Source organism: Nycticebus coucang, chromosome 9 (genome assembly GCF_027406575.1).
Source record: "Nycticebus coucang isolate mNycCou1 chromosome 9, mNycCou1.pri, whole genome shotgun sequence".
NCBI classification, from domain to species: Eukaryota; Metazoa; Chordata; class Mammalia; order Primates; family Lorisidae; genus Nycticebus; species Nycticebus coucang.
In genome coordinates, this window is record NC_069788.1 from 55,127,646 (window position 1) to 55,147,556 (window position 19,911).

A 19,911-nucleotide genomic window follows, 5' to 3' on the forward strand; every position below is an offset into this window, starting at 1 on the left:
GACTACTATACTTAATTCTGGATTTGTAACTCAAATTCTGGAGAACAGGAATTATTTAAAGTTTTATATCTAAGAAAACTATTGGAGCAAATCAAATTTCTTAGTTCCAACTTCTTTAAAATCATTTTCAGAAAAACAATGACTTAAAACTAGTTACATAATTTGAACTGAAGGGTATGAACTCTGGAGTTTTGTTCTCAGTTGCCCCCGTAACATTTGGAACCCCATGAAGAATTTGTGACACTTGGAGATTTAGAATAGATGCCAGTTCTTGTCTTTTCTACCCCTCCTGTGGGAAGAAGGAGCTACATGGGGCATGTACTGGGCCCATTCAAAGGATCCTTTTGTAAAACAGTCACAGGGGCCTGGGCATTTGAAAACAATTATTATAGATTCCGATCCTTGAATGCCTTTGGAGTATCTGCTTTTTGTGTACTTTTAGGGAGCTTAAAGTGATGGACAAAAAGTCTGTTTTTAAAAAATCCTAATGAACAAAAAACTTGTCTCCCTTAGCTTTAAGAACAGAAATGGAAGTCCTTCTAGCCTCTGTTCTAACCAGGTGGTGTGAGAGGCTGTGAGCCAGCTTAGGCTTCTTCCTCTTATGGTAGGGCTCCTGTCATTGGGCAGACAGTGTTAGGCCTGTTCCAGAATTTCAGCTGACACTTGGAGGCTTCCTTTGAACTTCAGTAGAAGAAACTAAGGGGCTTGGAGGGAAAGAGGAGAAGGGACATGGCAGTACAGTGGGCGGTGGTGGAAGCTTTGATTGAGGTGCTCCATCTTTTAAGAAAGAATCCAGAGCCCTGCTTTTGTTTTGTCAGGAAAATTCCACAGTGTGTCTGAAAGCACTCACTGGACTCCGTTCCTTAATGCAAGCATTCATTACATCCGAGACAAATATCCTCTTCCCTGGGAGAAGGTAGGCATAGCCTTCTGATCCTAAGAAATTCAGATCCAAACCTGTCCAGTGCTGCTTTTGTACTCTCCCCATAGACTCGGTAAGAGCTAGTCACCATTCTGCCTTCAGTTTCAAGCACAGTACTTGAGACGTACTGTGGATGGCTGGTTAATACTTGAATAAGCTGTATTTAAAAAAAAGTTGGGAGTATGTCACTTGGTCATTTTGCTCTGATAGTAATTAATATGAAAACACTTCTAAGTCTCTACAGAACATTTCCAAAAGTTCTTCTGTGATTTTGATAACTAACTAGAAACTACAATGTACCTGTCTCTAACTTCCTATTAAGTCTCAATAATGGAAATGAAGTTACGTTTACTAAAACTTTTAAGAGGACTATTGTTGTTATAAAATACTCAAACACATGTGATTCTAATTTGCTTATTTGGCAGGATACAGAGAAACTGGTGGCTTTCTTGTTTGGAATTACCTCTCACATGGTGGCAGATGTCAGCTGGCATAGCTTGGGTATTGAGCAAGGATTCCTTAGGACGATGGGAGCTGTGAGTACATTTCTTTATGGTTAATGACTTTATGGGAGTGATACTGTCATACCCAAGATCAAAAACTGACCCTTTGAAAGGAAAGGAAATGTTAGGTTATTCACATGGCACGTGCAAACAAGACTTCTTGCCCAAAGCAGCGTTTGGCTAGAGTTCTATCTTTACCAGTTTGTTCCTTTTATTTTTCTTGCCACCTGGGTAGATTCATCCACAAGAGCAAAATGATGCGTGTGCACTGAAAATAGTGATAGATGTGGTGTTCTTTTTGAGTCATAAAAATATTTGAGAAATTTTATGCTTCAATCAAGCTGTGTACCTTAATAAGGATATCGGCCACATGGTTCTATTTAAAAGTTAACGGTCACTTTTTTTTTCTTTGTAATTTTCTGTATGAAAATGCCATATCTTATACTGAAAATTGTGATTTTTTTTTTTTTTTTTTTTTTGATTTGGTGACTTAGCTTCTGGAAGGCTCCTATGGTCATTAATTGATACTAATTTCATTCTTTTCGTAATTTAAACTTGGACTCTAATTTTTATACATATCCTACAAGGCATAATTGTCTACAATAGCTTTGCAATAGTTTTATTACCAGACATGCGTACAACTCAGATACTAATATAATTTTTTTACTAATAAAATGTTAGTGTGAGGATTGAGTCCACCTATATGCATCTTCAGCAATTCATTGGGATAGGCTGTCATCTCCCAGTACTCACTTGATGGTGGGGTAAGAATTTGGGCTACAATTTGTGATAAACACCAGATGGTTCTCTTTCTTTTTCAGATTGATTTTCAAGGCTCTTATTCTGAGGCTCATTCAGCTGGGGATTTTGGTACTGTCTATTTACGTTTGCCAACTACTTTCCTGTGTTATAGTTCACTTATAATGAAATCACTTACGTTCTTTAAATATGTATGTTTTTTATGTTTGGCAGTGTATAGATACGTGTGTGGAAGGATATATGCGTGCTTGCTTTCTTTTCTTTTCTTTTTTTTTGAGACAGTCTCAAGCTGTCCCTCTGGGTAGAGTACCATGGCGTTATAGCTCACAGCAACTTCCAACTCCTGGGCTCAAATGATCCTCTTGCCTCGGTTTTTCTATTTTTTTTTTTTTTGGTAGAGACAGAGTCTCATTGTACCACCCTCGGTAGAGTGCCGTGGTGTCACACGGCTCACAGCAACCTCCAGCTCTTGGGCTTACGTGATTCTCTTGCATCAGCCTCCCGAGCAGCTGGGACTACAGGCGCCCGCCACAACGCCCGGCTATTTTTTTGTTGCAGTTTGGCCGGGGCTGGGTTTGAACCCGCCATCCTCGGTATATGGGGCTGGCGCCCTACTCACTGAGCCACAGGCGCCGCCCAGATTTTCTATTTTTAATAGAGAGGGGGTCTTGCTCTTGCTTAGGTTGGTCTTGAATTCGTGAGCACAAGCAATCCACCTGCCTTGGCCTCCCAGCGTGCAAGGTTTGCATGCATGAGCCACTGCGCCCAGCCCTATCTTTCTATTTTAATATTGCAGTTTTTTTAGAGTACAGATCTGCCAAATTTAACATAGAGTTATATTTCTAAAAATCTACATGTATTTTTTGTTAAAAAATTTATCATTAATGTGTGTCATAATTTTAGAAAACCTGTACTTTTATATAGGATAAAAATTCATTACCTAGTGTCTCCTAATCTCTTAATACTTTTGCTTTAAATTATAGTAAGTTATCTTTAAATATACAAACTTGATGGTGAATAGTGTTTCTTTAAAATAACTTGTATGGTCTATCTTTACTTAAAGTAAAAAAAAAACAAACATTGTTTGCTTATATGGATGATTTTCTTTTTTTCTTTTTTCTTCTTTTGGAGACAGAATCTTGCTCTGTTGCTGGAGTGAGAGTGCAGTGGTGTCATCATAACTCTCTGCAACCTCAACCTCCTGGGGTCTCTCTTGCCTCAGCTTCCTAAGGAGCTAGGATAATAGGCATGCACCACCATGCCTGGCTAATTTTTAATATTTTTAGTTGAGATGGGGATCTCGCTCTTGGTCAGGCTGTTTTGAACTCCTGAACTCAAGTGATCCTCCCACCTTGGCCTCCCAGAGTGCTAGGATTCCAGCGTCAGCCACTGTGCCCAGCTGATTTTTCCTTAATTCATATGTTTCGCTAGCTAAAATTTTAAAAATATTGTTTTTTAAAGAAAGATATGCCTATACCGAAAACTATTAACAGGAACGTGTAACAATGTGAAGGGCTAATAATCTGGTTTGTGCAAATTTGTTTTGAAAGAAGCAAGTTATGATTGCCAATAATCCACCACGTGTAAATTTTTCTCATTCTGTAGGAGGAGATGTGTTGAGCCAGTTTGAATTTAATTTTAATTACCTTGCACGACACTGGTAAGAACAATGTACATTCGAATATGTGATACCTAAATGACATTTAGGACCTTAACTCTTTTTTGTAGAAAGTAGAGCTTACTATATAATTAGGAGTCTTCTGCAAAAATAAATTTTGAAAAGCAGAATTGCAGATTAGAATAGTCCAAGTAGATTCTTTAAAAAAATCGTGAATTATACCAAATAATGCACACCTATGCCGCTACTACCTGCCTTAAGAAAGAGAGCGTTACTGGTATCATAGAAGGTCCTTGTCTTTCCTTCATGATCACTTTACCTTTTCTCTCACCTGGGCTAATCACCATTCTAGGTTTCCTGTTAATCATTTTGTTGCTTTTCTCTACAATTTTACTACCTACATATGTATCCATATGCAAATTTTTATAATATATGAGTTGTTACTTTAGATAAATGGAATTTCAAAGGATGTATTCTTCTACACAATTTCTCAAAATTATGTTTTTGAGATTTAATCATACTGATCTATTTAGCTTTTAATTCATTCATTTTCACTCCTACGTGGTCCTCCACTGTAAGGACATACTGAAATAAATTACTCCATTTTAATGTTGATGCACATAAGAGTAATTTTAAGTGTTTTTGCAGTACACATGGTGTTGTATATGAACATTTCTTATACATACGTTCATGCACCAGAGGGAAATCCCTCTGGAATAAACATCACCAGAATAGCTTGATCACAGGGCTTATGTATGTTTTAACTTTGCTTTTTTCAAAATGGTCTTCACAATTTATACACAAGCTCCTATCAGCTTTTTTTTTTTTTTTTATGTTGCCCTCGGTGGAGTGCCGTGGCATCACAGCTCACAGAAACCTCAAACTCTTGGGCATAAGCGATCCTCTTGCCTTAGCCTCCTGAGTAGCTGGGACTATAGGCGCCCACGACAAGGCCTGGCTATTTTTAGAGATGAGGACTTGCTGTGACTCAAGCTGGTCTTAAACCTGTGACTGAGCTCAGGCAATCTACCCACCTTGGCCTCCCAGAGTGCTAGGATTACAGGCATCAGCCAACACACCTGGCCCCTAATATGCTAATATTAATCAACTTACCTTCTGAGTTAGAATCACTTTTGTCATAATACACTTTCATTTTTACATTCTTTACATCTATTCTATTTGGGGTTTTTACATATATAGGTTGAGTTTATACTGTAGTTTTCCTTTATTTTTCTTTGTTTGATTTTGGTGGGCTGACTTCATGAAATTAGGTGAGGATTATTCTTTCTTTTTATATTTTCCAGAAGTTTCATAATATTAGAACACTGATGACTTGAATGTTTGGTGGAACTTGCCTGTAAAGCTGTGTAGAACTATTATTTTCTTTGTAGGGACTTTTTTAAAACTTCCTTAATCGTTACAGCACTGTATAGTTTTTAAATTTTTTCTTAAGGAATTTTCTATTTTTCTGGGAATTTTCTATTTCATTTAAGTTTTTAAACATTTTGTCATAAGTTTGTTCATAATATGCTTTTATTACCCTTTTTCCTCAAGTTTTATTTGTACTGAACGTTTCTTTTATTACCATAATGTTGTTTATCCTGCCTTATATTTTTTGACACTTAATATTGTTTAATATTTCTTTTATTATTTTAAAGAATCAATATTTGGCTCTATTATTCTCTATTATATTACTATTTTTATTATATTACTTTTTTTTTTTTTTTAAGAGACAGAGTCTCACTTTGTTGTCCTCAGTAGAGTGCTATGGCATCACAGCTCACAGCAACCTCCAGCTCTTGGGCTTAGGCAATTCTCTTGCCTCAGCCTCCAAATAGCTGAGACTACAGGCACCTGCCACAACACCTGGCTATTTTTTTTGTTGCAGTTTGGCCGGGGCCGGGTTTGAACCTGTCGCCCTTGGTATATGGGGTTGATGCCCTACTCACTGAACCACAGGCACCGCCCATATTTTGTTACTTTCTATTCATATTTATTTTCTTCACATTTTTTGATCCTGTGAAATCCATTGAATCTTGATTTATAGCCCAGAATAGGATTGATTTTTATAAATATTCCATGTATGCTTAAAAAGAATGTTAATTTTCCAATTTTTGGTTTGATGTGTATATGCTTATTAGCTCTAACTTATTAAATTTACTATTTAATTCAAAATATTTGTAAGCTATAAATAAGAAAGCATCACTATTTATTTTTTACTTTTTATCAAGTGGATCTAATGATTATTGAGGGAAAAATTAGTTTTAAAAATCTCCCCCTATGATGGAGGATTTTTCGATTTGTTTTCTAATTCTTTTAAAGTTTGCTATATATGTTTTGACTATATGAGGGCTGTCTGGAAAGTATCCAGCCATATATGTCTCTATTTTCCATAGTACATGGGTGGATACGTTCTGGACAGCCTGTGTATATTGTTAGGTACATCCAATTTTGAAATCATACCTTTCTGGCAAATTGAGTCTCTTACCATGATATAGTGACCCTCTTCATCTCTAATAATGCTTGCTACCCTATAGTCTACTTTATCTGAAATGACTAGTTATACAGGTCATCTGTTGGTTATATTCTGTGGCACTTGAATTACTTGGGGCTCAAGATAGAGTTGCATGTCTCCTGAGAGGTTTTGTCTTGGCTTCTGCAGATTGCCTTGAGGCACTGTTATCCTGGGACCCTTTTAAATTACATTCGACCCTTGAAGTTTTCAAACTACTGAAGTGACACAAATGCAGGACAAAACATTTGTGGGACTGACTAGTGGTTACTAATTCTGGACACAGATTTTTTTTTTTCTCCAATGCCAAGATGAAAACAATGCTGTCCTTGTTCGTATGTTGGTTTACTTCTAGCTGATACTCATGCAGAAGAGGCTTTTGTGTCCTAGGTTGAATGTAGGAATCTTCTCTGAGATGGCACTGTGGGCAGTTCCTATGCTCTGTCTCCCGTCTCCTGCGTTCTATACAGCCATCGAAATCCCTTTCGGGGGATTCAGGTTCCTGGGGTGTGGCAGATGTCCTCAGGGACAGCTGGCTTTCTCACTCCCTGACCTCCTAAAGTTTTCATTTTCTGTTAGTTTTTTGGCCTTTGGAAAATTTCTACTTTTTTGCTAGCTTAGTGATTCATTAAAAAAACTTTTTTTATTTTGTCTAGTCTTTTGAGCTATTTTTATTTGGAAAGCCATTCCAGTGCTCCTATGAAAAATGAACATCTCAATCACTTCTTAATTGTAAACACTCTAAAACCAGATTTTATTAGTTTGTAATTTTTGTCTTATGTATTCTGAGGGTGTCAAAATTAAGATAAAAGATGATTTCCTATAAATCTAATTTTTTTTTTTTTTTGAGACAGAGTCTCAAGCTATCACTCTTGGTAGAGTGCTATGGTGTCACAGCTCACAGCAACCTCAAATTCTTGGGCCTTAAGCAATTCTCTTGCCTCAGCCTCCCAAGTAGCTGGGACTACAGGTGCCTGCCACAATGCCTGGCTATTTTTTGGTTGTAGTTGTCATTGTTGTTGGCAGTCCCAGGCTGGATTCCAAGCTGCCAGCTCTGCTGTATGTGGCTGGTGCCCTTAGCCACTAATCTTACAGGTGCCGAGTGTATAAATCTAATTCTTAAATGCCGCTCTTCTTCTAAGTGAAATGACCAGTATCTGTGAACCAAAAGCCTGACTTAGAATTCTTTTCACTACTTTATGATGTCTACTCTGAAATTAAGATGTTGGGGTGAGGAGCCATTTTTGGTGTTTTTAAAATTATTCTTGATAAAAATTCAACTCAAGAGAACGAACATACTTTAAATTGCTTTTTAAACTCTGAATTCACAAAATTAAGCACTCAGTTTATAGTTTCAAATCTCTGAGTGTAGTTTCATCAATATTTGATTAAGGGACCACTTGTTTCCTTTGCATCATTGGATCATTTAGCTTTTCTGTGCTTTAGTTTCCTCTTACATAAAACGGAATATAATAATACTACCCATCTTGGGTCACTGGTAGGATTAAATGCCCAGGGCATGTAAAGAACTTTGCATGGTACCTGATGTATATAATCCGGGAGTGACTGGCGGCGCCTGGTGCTGCTTAATCTTCAACTTCACAATCAAAACAGCTCTTATTTTATTCTATGTTTTCAGGTATGTGCCTGTCAAAGATCTACTGGGAATTTATGAGAAACTGTATGGTCACCAAGCCATCACCAAAGATGTAATTGTTGAGTGTTCTTACCTTCAGTTCTTGGAAATGTAAGTGTAACCCGGAAGAAAATTTGGACTGATTTTATTGTGACTTCTTTGGCACACTTTTCATGTTCTAACTTCCTGATAGTGGATTTGGGTTTTATGTTATTTTGCTTATTTAAAGGCAGTAAGTACATGTTAGTGGCTGTGGTGGATGGAACTTTTTTGTCATTATTTGCTTCATTTCTCTTGTTAGAAACTTTGACTTATAGTCAAAATTATTGTTTGTATTACAGGCATGGTGAAATGTTGGCTGTTTCCAAGGTAAAGGCCTCATTCTTCCAAATCTTAGTTTAACGGATTATAAAAATACCAGGAAAAGCTCCTTACTGATTTATTTTTCTTTCTTTCTGCCAAAGCTTTATCCCACTTACTCTACCAAGTCCCCATTTTTGGTAGAACAATTCCAAGAGTATTTCCTTGGAGGACTGGACGATATGGCATTTTGGACCACTAATATTTATCGTCTGACAAGCTTTATGCTAGAGAACGGGACCAGGTAAATTATGACTCTGCGTATAGCTCCTGCCTTTCAGCCTCATTCCCCAACATCACTCTTGGGTTTTTCAACTGATCAAATATAAACAAAACCAAAAAAAATCATGAAGTGCTTTCTTAACCTGTTTAAGGAGGAAAAGAATGGAAAATCGGTTATCTCAAAAACTTGACTATCTAGCCTGGGGCAACAGAGTATGAAAGTCTGTCTCAAAAACAGCGACAGCAATGACAACTTGACTAACCCCATCCAGTTGGCTGGCTCGATGCCTCTGATGTTTTAGGAATAGAGAGATAGATATTACAGAATTTTTGGTCTGTGACGAATGGTGCAGGCAGGAAGAAATGAAGTACTTTTGGGAAAATCCATGCTGGGGGCTGGAGTGAAGCTCTCCAAGGCCCCAGAGTAGGTTTGCCACTGTGTTCTTACTGTAGCAACAGGCTTGTGGTGACTCATCTCTCCACCCCAACTGACCTCTCAGGGTTTGAGGGTTTAAAACACATGTAAACAGAACCCCATGTACATGCCCCTAAACATACACTCCAAAATAAAATCAGAAATAAATGTACTTACAAAGCACAGTTCTCTGTGGAAATTTGGCATCTCATCCAGATAGGACAGTTACTCAATCTCATTTCCTTTGCTTCTCTTCCTGACCAGGCTCAGGACAGGTGTTAATCACAGACTTAGAGCAACTGTACATCAGGGTAGACTGGGATTGTCTCTACCCCCAGCTGTAGTAGATCATTAGGTTTTCATGGACTCTAGAGCAGGGGTCCTCAAACTGCAGCCTGTGGGCCACATGAGGCAGTGTGATTGTATTTGTTCCCGTTTTGTTTTTTTACTTCCAAATAAGATATGTGCAGTGTGCATAGGAATTTGTTCATAGTTGTTTTTTTTTTTTTTTTTTTTTTAACTACATTCTGGCCCTCCAACAGTCTGAGGGACAGTGAACTGGCCCCCTGTTTAAAAAGTTAGAGGACCCCTGCTCTAGATCTTGGGATGCTAATGTTCCTCTGAGGACTCATTTCTAACACATTATGGGAGATGCAGCGTCTCCCCATTGCTGACCTGAACAGGGTTGGGATGCAGGCTGGTATGCAGGTATGAAAACAATGGGACATTGGCACAGCACCAGAAGCTTAGGCTGTGTCACCAGCAATCGGAAATAAGCTTTTTTATGCTTGGGAGTCCACACTATTGTTTGTCCTCATAAACATTTGCTAGTATTGAAATAATGTTAACCATAATTATATATCCCGATGATTTGAAACTAAATTCCTTTTGATAATAAATTTGACCTTAGCTTTGTATTTAGTAAACTTGTTTTTAAGACTCAATGAGTAACAATTTGGCAGGGATAAAAAACATGTGTGCCATTTGTAACAGTGAAATAAACCTCAAGTAAAATCTCTACGCCCTCCTTTTGTGGTTGTGGGTTTTTAGGTGCACGCTAGCGTGGTTATATAGAGGATGGGCTTTGGAATTTGTGAGTCCTGCCACTCACTACTGAGTTATCTGGAACAAGTTGCTAAACTTCCCTAAGCCTTAGTTTCTTCATTTGTAAGATGAAGATAGTGATACTATTTTTATCAGAGGACTGTTGTGAGGAGTAAATGAGATCACTCATGTAAAAAGCTTAGCTTGTAGTAAGCACTTAAGAAATGCTGGCTACTATTATTGTAATTATCATGAGTGGAAAGGCAAGTTTATATGGGAAGGATTCATAACACATGCCTTGCTGGAGTGAATGACCTGCATTTACTTGTTTTAACCCATGTGTAACAATCCTCAAACTGGAAAACCATTTTTGGTGTTTGTTTTTGGTTTAGTTCTCCATCTAGTTCAGGAATGATGCATAGCTGGGCCTTACTCTTTAATTAGGGAGAAATAATTGACAAGTAACATATTTCTTTTCTTTGATTCCTTGTCTCATTTGACCAAGGCGTAAAATTCTATGAATTGATTGCTTTTTTACACACGTATACAAAGAAAGCTTTATTAGAACTTACAGGAATTTTTGAGAAATTTGGAGAAGACTCCAAAGAGAAACCACACAAATTCATGACAAAAGGAAAAATATAAATATTTTCATAACAACAGGTATTTCCAACTTAATAGTAATAGGTTATCTTACGAAGCTCATTTATGTTATGTGGTGCTCATGGTGTATTTTCCTAAAGAGACAGTGAAATAGTGGTAATTACATTCCCAGAACTCTCCTTGCCTCAAAATGTATTTGTAAATATAATACTAACATTGTAAGACTGCCTTCTGAATCCTGGGGGTAGGAGAGAAAAGAGGATTCAAAGAGAGAAGTTCCAAGCTGGCCTGAAGAAAGATATTGACAGGAAAAGTTTGCCTTCAGCTTCTTCCTACCTCCTTTCTAAATCCTTTCTAAGTTCCTTTTCTGCACCCAGTTTTTCTCACCCTTACACTCTATACTAACTGCCTTTGGACTATCCTGAGCCTCCCTCGTGACCTCCATACAAATCTTCTTTTCCTTAAAAATAGTCTTTATTCCAAAATACTCTTCTAGTGTTAATGCCCACTCCCTTGATGCTACTGTTCAGACTTAGGGCAAACACCGTACTCAAAACAGTTCATCTCTTACATTCTCGGAAGCCTTTCCACTTGTAAAAGGGGATACTTCGTTACCTATTTATATATTGAATTCATAGAATTTTTTTAAGAAATAAAATTGAGAACTTCAGACATATTTGGGCATAACTGGGCGGAAGGTGATGTAATTGGGAACAGTTTCTACCACTGTCTCTGATTCTGAGATGTTTCATGTCTCCATGGAGCAGCTCAGCAGAAGGGAAGAAGATGGCTGTGAGTCTGGGGGCTGGTTTGTGTGGAGCTGCCTGTATCACCATAATACCACCCTTGTCTAGGAGGACTTGGCTCGTAATTGGTCCTGCATAGTTAGGATATGAGCACATTAAGTCTTTTGGGAGGTGGTTGAAGTACATTACTGACTCTCAGGGAAATTCATGCTTAAAAAAGAAATTAGAAAAATGCTTAATTCATTTGACTATTTCTCCAGTGGCTGCAATCTACCTGAGAACCCTCTGTTCATTACATGCAGTGGCCAGAAAAACACTACCCAGGGGTAAGTAGATTCTAAAATTATTCATAAAAAAGAATATCTCGGGGTGAGGGAAGGGGAGAGCAGAGAGAGGGAAGGAGGGAGAGAGGTGGGGGCGTCTTGGTGTGTGACACACCTTTTGGGGGCGGGACACAACTTTAAGAGGGACTGTACCTAACAATTGCATGCAAAGTAACCTGGTTCTTTGTGCCCTCAATGAATCACCAACAATAAAAAAAAAAAAGAAAGAAAGAATATTTCGGGCAGTGCCTATGGCTCAAAGGAGTAAGGCACTAGGAGATGGCAGGTTCAAACCCAGCCCCGGCCAAAAACTGCAAAAAAAATAAAAATAAAAAAAAAGAAAGAAAGAAAGAATATCTCCCTGGGAATAGATACCTTATAGATTGAGAGCATGGGATCTGTGGACAGATAGATAAAGGTTTAAATTCTAGCTCTGCCATTTATAGTTGTGTGATTTTTAAGTAAATTGCTTAACTTCTTTTTTTTTTTTTTATTGAGCCATAGTTTCCTCCATTTGCAGATTGGAAAAAACCACATCCATGCTCCCAGAATTATGGCACAGATCACATGCAATAGTGAATGTAAAGCATTTAGCACATAGTAGTTCACTAACTGGTAGTTAGTATTATTATTACTATCATTATTTTTGTTGTTACTTACAAATGTAAACCAAATTTCACCCTGAAAAAGTATTTATTGGCTGGGCGAGGCTCTGGGAGGCTGAGGCGGGTAGACTGCTTGAGCTCAGGAGTTCAAGACCAGCCTGAGCAAGAGTAAGACCCCGTCTCTACTAAAAGTAGAAAAACTAGTTGGGCATTGTGGCAGGTGCCTATAGAGTCAGCTACTCAGGAGGCTGAGGCAAGAGGATCGCTTGAGCCCAGGACTTTGAGGTTGCTGTGAGCTATGATGATGCCATAGCACTCTAGCCTGGAACAGCAGAGTGAGACTCTGTCTCAAAAAAAAAAAAAAAAAAAAAGGTGGGAAAAACCCTCTCTGGTAATTTCTTCGGAAGAATGCCAGAAAGCCTGATTCATATTGTAAGAGATGATATCTCCTGCTGGAGCCAGGTAAAACCATTCATTAATTCAATAATGTTATTAATATTATTAAAAAATACAGGAATACCCCGTTTTATTGTACTTTGTTTCATTGCGCTTCACAGAGACTGCTCTTTTTTTTTTTTTTTTTTGGCCGGGGCTGGGTTTGAACCCGCCACCTCCGGTATATGGGACTGGCGCCCTACTCCTTGAGCCACAGGCGCCGCCTGAGACTGCTCTTTTTATAAACTGTAGGTTTGTGGTAACCCTACATCGAACAAGGCTATTAGTAACATTTTTCCAATAGCATGTATTCACTTCATGTCTCTGATACATTTTGTTAATTCTCATAATTTCAACATTTATTATTACTATGTCTGTTATTAGGTCTGTTATGACCTGTGATCAATGATGTTACTATTGTAATTGTTTTGGGGTGCCATGAATTGTACCCATATGAGATGGTGAACTTAATTGGTAAATATTATGTGTCCTGACTGCTCCATGGACTCCCCTTGGGCCTTCTTATTCCCTGAGACACAACAATATTGAAATTAGGCCAATTACTAACCCTACAGTGGCCTCCTAAGTATCCAAGTAAAGGAAGAGTCACATGTCTCTCACTTTAAATCAAAACCCAGAAATGATTAAGGTCAGCAAGGAAGGCATGTCAAAAGCCAAGACAGATTGAAAGCTAGGTGTCTTCAAACATCCAAGTTGTAAATGCAAAGGAAAAGTTCTTGAAGGAAATTAAAGTGCTACTCCAGGAAACACACAAGAGATTGCAAGTGAAACAGCCTCATTACTGATGTGGAGAAAGTTTCTGTGGTCTGGATAGAAGATCAAACTAGCCACAACATTCTCTTAAGCCAAAATCTAATCCAGAGCAAGATCCTACCTCTCTTTAATCCTATGAAGGCTGAGGGAGACGAAGTTTCAGAAGGAAAATGTGAAGCTACCGGGAACTGGTTTATGAGGTTTAAGGAAAGAAGCCATCTCTATGACATTAAAGTGTAAGGTGGAGCAGCACGTGCTGCTGGAGAAGCTGCAGCAAATGGCCCTGGAGACTAGCTGAGATCAGTAAGGAAGGTGGCTACACTAAAAAGATTTTCACTGTAGACGGAACCGCCTTCTGCTTGCAGAAGATGCCCTCTAAGATGTTTGTAACTAGAAGTCAATATGTGGCTTCAAAGTACAGGCTGACTCTCTTGTTATTGTACTATATAATGCAGCTGGTGACTTAGTTGAAGCCAACACTCGTTTACCATTCCAAAAATCCTAGGGCCCTTAAGAATTATGCTAAATGTATTTTGCCTGTTGTCTACATCTATTTATAGCATTGTTTATTGGACAGTTTAAGCCTACTATTGAGACATACTGCTTAGAAAAAAGATTTCTTTCAAAATGTTATTGCTCATTGCCAATACCCAGCATCACCCAAGAGCTCTAATGGAGATGTACAGGGAGGTGGATGTTGTCATGCCTGCTAGTACATCATCCATTCTGTAGCCTGTGGATCAAGGAGTAATTTTGACTTTCAAGTCTTATTATTTAAGACATGCACTTTTTAATTTTTGAGACAGAGTCTCATTGTGTTGTGCTCTCCAGAGTGCTATGGCATCACAGCTCACAGCAGCCTCAAACTCTTGGACTTAAGTGATTCTCTTGTCTCAGCCTCCCAAGTAGCTGGGACTACAAGCGCCCGTCATGACGCCCAGCTATTTTTTGGTTGCAGTTGTCATTGTTTAGCAGGCCTGGCCCGGGTTTGGTGTATGTGGCTTGCGCCCTACTTACTGAGCTACGGGCGCCGAACCTAAGACATGCACTTTATAAAGTTATAATTGCCATTGATAAGTTTTTCTCTGGATCTGGGCAAAGTAAATTAAAACTTTCTGGAAGGGATTCATGTTCTGGATGCCATTAAGAATGGCATTAAGAATTCGTGATTTGAGAGGATGTCAAAATAGCAACATTAACAGGAGTTTGGAAGAAACTGATTCCAACCCTCATGGATGGCGCCAAGACTTCAGTGGAGGAAGTAACTGCAGATGTGGTGGAAATAGTAAGAGAACTAGAATTAGAATTGGAGCCTGAAAGATGTGACTAAATTCCTAAAATGTCACAATAAAATTGTAACAGATGAAGCCAGGCATGGTGGCTCACACCGTAATTGAAATACTGTGGGAGGCTGAAGCAGGAAGATGGCAATATGGTGGGACACCGTCCCCCTGTCTCTACCAAATATTTTTAAAAAAATTAGCCAGTCGTGGCTGCCAGACCTGCTACTCGGGAGGCTGAAATGGAGCATAATGTAAGCTTAGGAGTTCGAGGTTATAGCAAGCTACGATTGCACCATTGCACTCCAACCTGGGCAACAGAGCAAGACCCTATTTCTATATTAAAAAAAAAAATACATTAACAGATGAGTAGTTGCTTCATAGGGATAGGCAAAGAAAGTGTTTTTTTTTTTTTTTTTTGAGATGGACTCTACTGGTGAAAATGCTGTAAACTTGGCTGGGCGTCTGTAGCTCAGTGGTTAGGGCATTGGCCACATGCACCAGGGCTGGTGGGTTTGAGTCCAGCCTACGCTTGCTAAACAAACAAACAAATAGCCCGGCATTGTGGCAGGCGCCTACAGTCCCAGCTACTTGGGAGGCTGAGGCAAGAGAATTGCTTAAGCCCAAGGGTTGGAGGTTGCTGTGAGCTGTGATGCAATGGCACTCTACCAAGGGTGATAATGTCTCAAAAAAAAAGATGCTGTAAACTTTTTGACATAATAACAGAAGATTTAAAATATTATATGAATTTAGTTGACAAAGCAGCAGCAGGGTTTGAGAGGACAGACTCCAGTTTTGAAAGAAGTTCTGCTATGAATAAAATGTTATCAAATAGCATTGCATGCTACAGAGAAATCTTTCATAAAAGGAAGGGTCAGTTGACATGGTATACTCCATTGTTGTCTTATCTTAAGAAATTGCCACAGCTATCCCATCTTCAGCAACCACCACCACCCTGATCAGTAGCACTCATCCACATCAAGGCAAGACCCTTCACCAACAAAAAGATTACTGTTTACTGAAGGCTCAGACGATTATTAGCATTCTTGAGCAATAATGTACGGTAGAACCTCTGTAAGTTGACCACCCAAGGGACTATAATAAACTAGTTAACAAACAGAGGTGGTCGACAGAGGAACTAGGCCTACTATGTAGATACATGGGTGTACTTCACTTTCTTGTACAAATTTTATTAGAGAATATCATATGTAGTCAAAACAGTGAAATCATGCACACAAAATATCATACAGAATAAACACATTTACTGTTTTGTAATGATTTAATCATCATTTCTGAAAAAAGAGTCAATCTTGGTTTGTTTCTTCTTACAAATGTAAATGGAGAAAGCACTCTCACTGCTGGCTACGCTCAGCCTTATGGGGGCATTTTTCCACAGCAAATGACTTCAATTGGATTAACAGATACCAGACATCCTCCTCTTTTGGAGCCTCTGCAATTTCTGTGTCATCATCCCTTGCTTCTTCCACTTCATCACCTGCTTCATGCACTTTTATGCTGGTTTGCACTTTGCTTAATATCTCTTGGAAAATTGCTTCTAGGTGGGGTTCATTACAGGTTACCACCTCATCATCCATTGCAGCAAAACCTTCCAAATCTGCTCCTTTGAATTCTGCTACAGGAGGTGGACTAACTGATGGGGCCAAAACATCATGCTCTTGGGTTGTGACAAATCCAACTTTCTTGGAACACTTCTGTGTAATTTTTGGCTGAACTTCATTCCAAGCAGAACCAATGTAGACTACAACATCCAGAGTGTGAACTGATGTGGTGCTGCGGTTTGTGTTTAGTAAAGGCACACTGTGGGAGCTGGGTTCAGCCATCAAATGTTTTGATGATGACTTGGTCAGGAGGTTGGAATTTTGAGGTTGTGTTTGGAGGCAGAAATTTCAGTGTCATGTTTGCGAGATGATTCATTTTCAGGTGGCCAGGACAGTTGTCTACTGTCAATAGAATAGCTTGTTTCTTCTTCATTTCTCAGTTGATACCCCTTTCCACTCCTCAAATAGGCACTAGTTATCCATGTGAATTTGTTTGATCTCCAGGTGGTGGGGAGGTCTTTGAGTTTCAGATTCTTGCTTGCATGTGGCTTTGCCAATTTATTCATCACCAAGGGCTTTATTTCTCTCCTCTTTATTTGACATAGAGCAAAGCAGACTGGTGAAACATTCTTTGGACAGTTTTCCACTCTTACATTTGTTACCCTTTATGACAAGGCTCCTGTCAGACATGGCCTTGAAAAAGAGTCTGCACTAGTCAGAGTAAGGATGTTGTCATCTTGGAAGCCTTTGGCAAAGTCTGGGAGCTTTTTGATGTATTCTTCCACAACTTCTACAGGAACTTCATTAGATTCAGCACACGAGACTTTCTGAGAGATCTCATGTCACAGTTTAAATTTCCACTTTATGCTTAGAAATTTGCTACCTTCAATTCCAGTGTGAATTTTTTAGCAGCTTCTTCTATCATTGGTCCAGAGATTCAGGCATTAACTGCACCGATTGGTTTGAATCAGCTTGATGTGGCTTCACTGGGTTATTTGGGGGATGCTTTTCTCCTTTTCTGCTGTAGGTCTCTGCTTTCCTTATCATATCTCTCCAAGTGCTCATGTTTATGGTTTTGGTTGTTGCTAAATGTGGTTTTGCTAACACCAAAATGTTCTACTTTCTTTCTTTCACTGCTGCTTTCCAGGAAATGTAGACGATCAACCTTTTCTTTCAATGTCAACTCTTTTAATTCTTTCTTTTGGGCCATCATGTCTTCATTAACTATAGAAATTTCTCAGTAATTGTAGGATGCACCTACAATTCAGACCAGTCCTTCTGGTTGGGAAAAATCTTCCGTAACATGTGATAAACAATAGGACATTAGGCCTAATCCAGTACATGGTAATAATAAAACATGAAAGAAGAACTTGTACTGAAGAAAAAATAACACAACTAAGGGACAAAACCTACACCTTCTACCCCTGGGGATAGAGTGGACTCAACTGGTCAAGTTATGGGGAGTAAATTAATAGTGTGTGTCATGTTCCAAGTGGTCAAGTTACAATTTACAGAGGTGGTCAATATATAGAGGTCAGTCTTCCACTGAGTGTATGTGGTGCATGACCAGTCTGTGAAAATTAGGTCAACGTAAGGAGGTGGTCAACTGTAGAGGTCCTACTGTATTTTTAAATCAAGATATGTATGTTTTTTTTTTTTTTAATCATAGCTGTGTACATTAATGTGATCATGGAGCACCATACACTGGTTTTATAGACCATTTGACACATTTTCATCACACTGGCTAACATAGCCTTCCTGGCATTTTCTTAGTTATTGTGTTAAGACATTTACATTCTACATTTACTAACTTTCACAAGGCATGTATGTTTTTAAGACAATACTATTGCACACTTATTGAACTACACTAATAGTGTAAATATAACTTTTATATATGCTGGGAAGCAAATGCATGTGACTCACTTTATTGCATTATTCACTTTATCGTGGTGATCTAGAACCAGACCTGCAATATCTCCAAGTATGCCTATATTTATTTATTAGTAATAATAACAAAATAATGTAAATAATATAAAACATTATTAATCATTAGGTACTGGTAACTGGCTCAGGCACTAGAGATAGCATTGTGAACAAGCTACAAACAGTTCTGCTCTTAGGGACTGTGGCCTAGTGGGTGGATGGGCACTGAACAAGTAATTGTAGCCATTGATAAAAGTGCAGGGTGCCCTGGGGCTGTACAACAGAGTGTCCTAACACTGGCACAGGCGCATCCTCCTTGAAGAAGTAAGGGCTCCCTTGAGATATTTAAGAGTAAGCAAGAGTTAGATACTTAAAAGGAGTATGCTGCATTGAAAGTTCCTAAGAAGAATGATTTTAGCACTTGAGAAGAATTGAAAATATGCATAATAAGCCCTCATTGTTTATTTGGATTAGATGAATTTTGTTCTTGTTTTTTAATTGAAGTGAATGCCTTTCGATTGGGCTTGCAGGTAGATTGCCAGAACCCTTAACCCTCACAGCGTTTTGTCCGGGATCCCTGGCACTCATGGCTGTTGCCTGCCTTCCACCGTAGTCGCTTCTGAGGCCTATATGCCTCCTCCATCTTCTTTATGAGCTTGTTAAAAACTCTGAATTTGAAAATGTATTTTTATTGTATATTAATTCTAGCATATCTTTAAAGATAAATCACGATCAGGCATGGTGGTTCAATCCTCTAATCCCAGCACTTTGAGAGGCCAAGGCAGGAGGATTGCTTGGGGCCAGGAGTTCAAGACCAACCTGGGCAACATAGTGACACCCTGTATCTGCAAAAAATACAAAAATTAGCTGGGCATAGTGGCATGTGCCTGTTATCCTAGCTGTTTGGGAGGTGAAGGCAGGGGATAGCTTGAGCCCAGGTATTTGGAATTATAGTGAGATATGATTATGCCATTATACTGCAGCCTGGGTGACAGAGCAAGACCCTGTCTCAAAAATAACAGCATGGCTTGGCACCTGTAGCACAGTGGTTACAGCCCTGGCCACATATACGGAGGCTGGTGGGTTCAAACCCAGCCTGGGCCTGCTAAACAACAATGACAACTGTAAACAAAACAGCCGGGTGTTGTGGTGGGTGCTTATAGTCCCAGCTACTTGAGAAGCTAAGGCAAAAGAATTGCTTAAGCCCAAGAGTTTGAGGTTGCTGTGAGCTGTGATGCCACCACACTCTACCAAGGGCAACATAGTGAGACTGTCTCAAAAAGAAAAAAAAAAAGACAAACCTGGAGTGCTGGCTTATGCCTGTAATCTTTACACTTTGTGAGGCTGAAGCAGGTGGATCTTCTGAGCTCAGGAGTTCAAGACCAGCCTGAGCAAGAATGAGACCCCATCTCTAAAAAATAGCTGGGCGTTGTTGCGGCTGCTTGTAGTCCCAGCTACTTGGGAGACTGCAGTAGAGAATCACTTGAACCCAAGAATTTGAGGTTGCTGTGAGCTATGACGCCACAGCACTCAACCCCAGGGCACAGAGTAAGACTCTGTCTCAAAAAAAAAAAAAAAAGACCTAAAAAACAATAGATGAATTAGTATATCTCATACCAGTTTCTCCACCAGCTATATACCTATTTCTTAACCTTTTATGTGAAATACTCAT

The 19,911-nt window shown here is 39.0% G+C and overlaps 1 protein-coding gene across 8 annotated transcripts in view; it reads left to right on the top strand.

Moving 5' to 3' along the window:
- The window catches only part of GPLD1 (glycosylphosphatidylinositol specific phospholipase D1), a 66,129-nt gene that overhangs the window by 21,447 nt on the left and 24,771 nt on the right, over positions 1–19,911 (top strand). For 5 of the 8 annotated variants that reach the window (XR_008382402.1, XR_008382403.1, XM_053602058.1 and 2 more), the window contains 8 exons: positions 819–916; positions 1,348–1,458; positions 2,247–2,295; positions 3,790–3,844; positions 7,954–8,061; positions 8,292–8,319; positions 8,415–8,554; positions 11,601–11,666. Coding sequence is in view for 6 of the 8 variants with exons in the window: in XM_053602058.1 (XP_053458033.1) it covers positions 819–916; positions 1,348–1,458; positions 2,247–2,295; positions 3,790–3,844; positions 7,954–8,061; positions 8,292–8,319; positions 8,415–8,554; positions 11,601–11,666 (655 nt within the window). In the remaining 2 variants the exon portion in view is untranslated. The remainder of the gene's footprint in view (positions 1–818; positions 917–1,347; positions 1,459–2,246; positions 2,296–3,789; positions 3,845–7,953; positions 8,062–8,291; positions 8,320–8,414; positions 8,555–11,600; positions 11,667–19,911) is intronic. The other 3 variants (XM_053602061.1, XM_053602062.1, XM_053602063.1) reach the window with 1 other exon arrangement.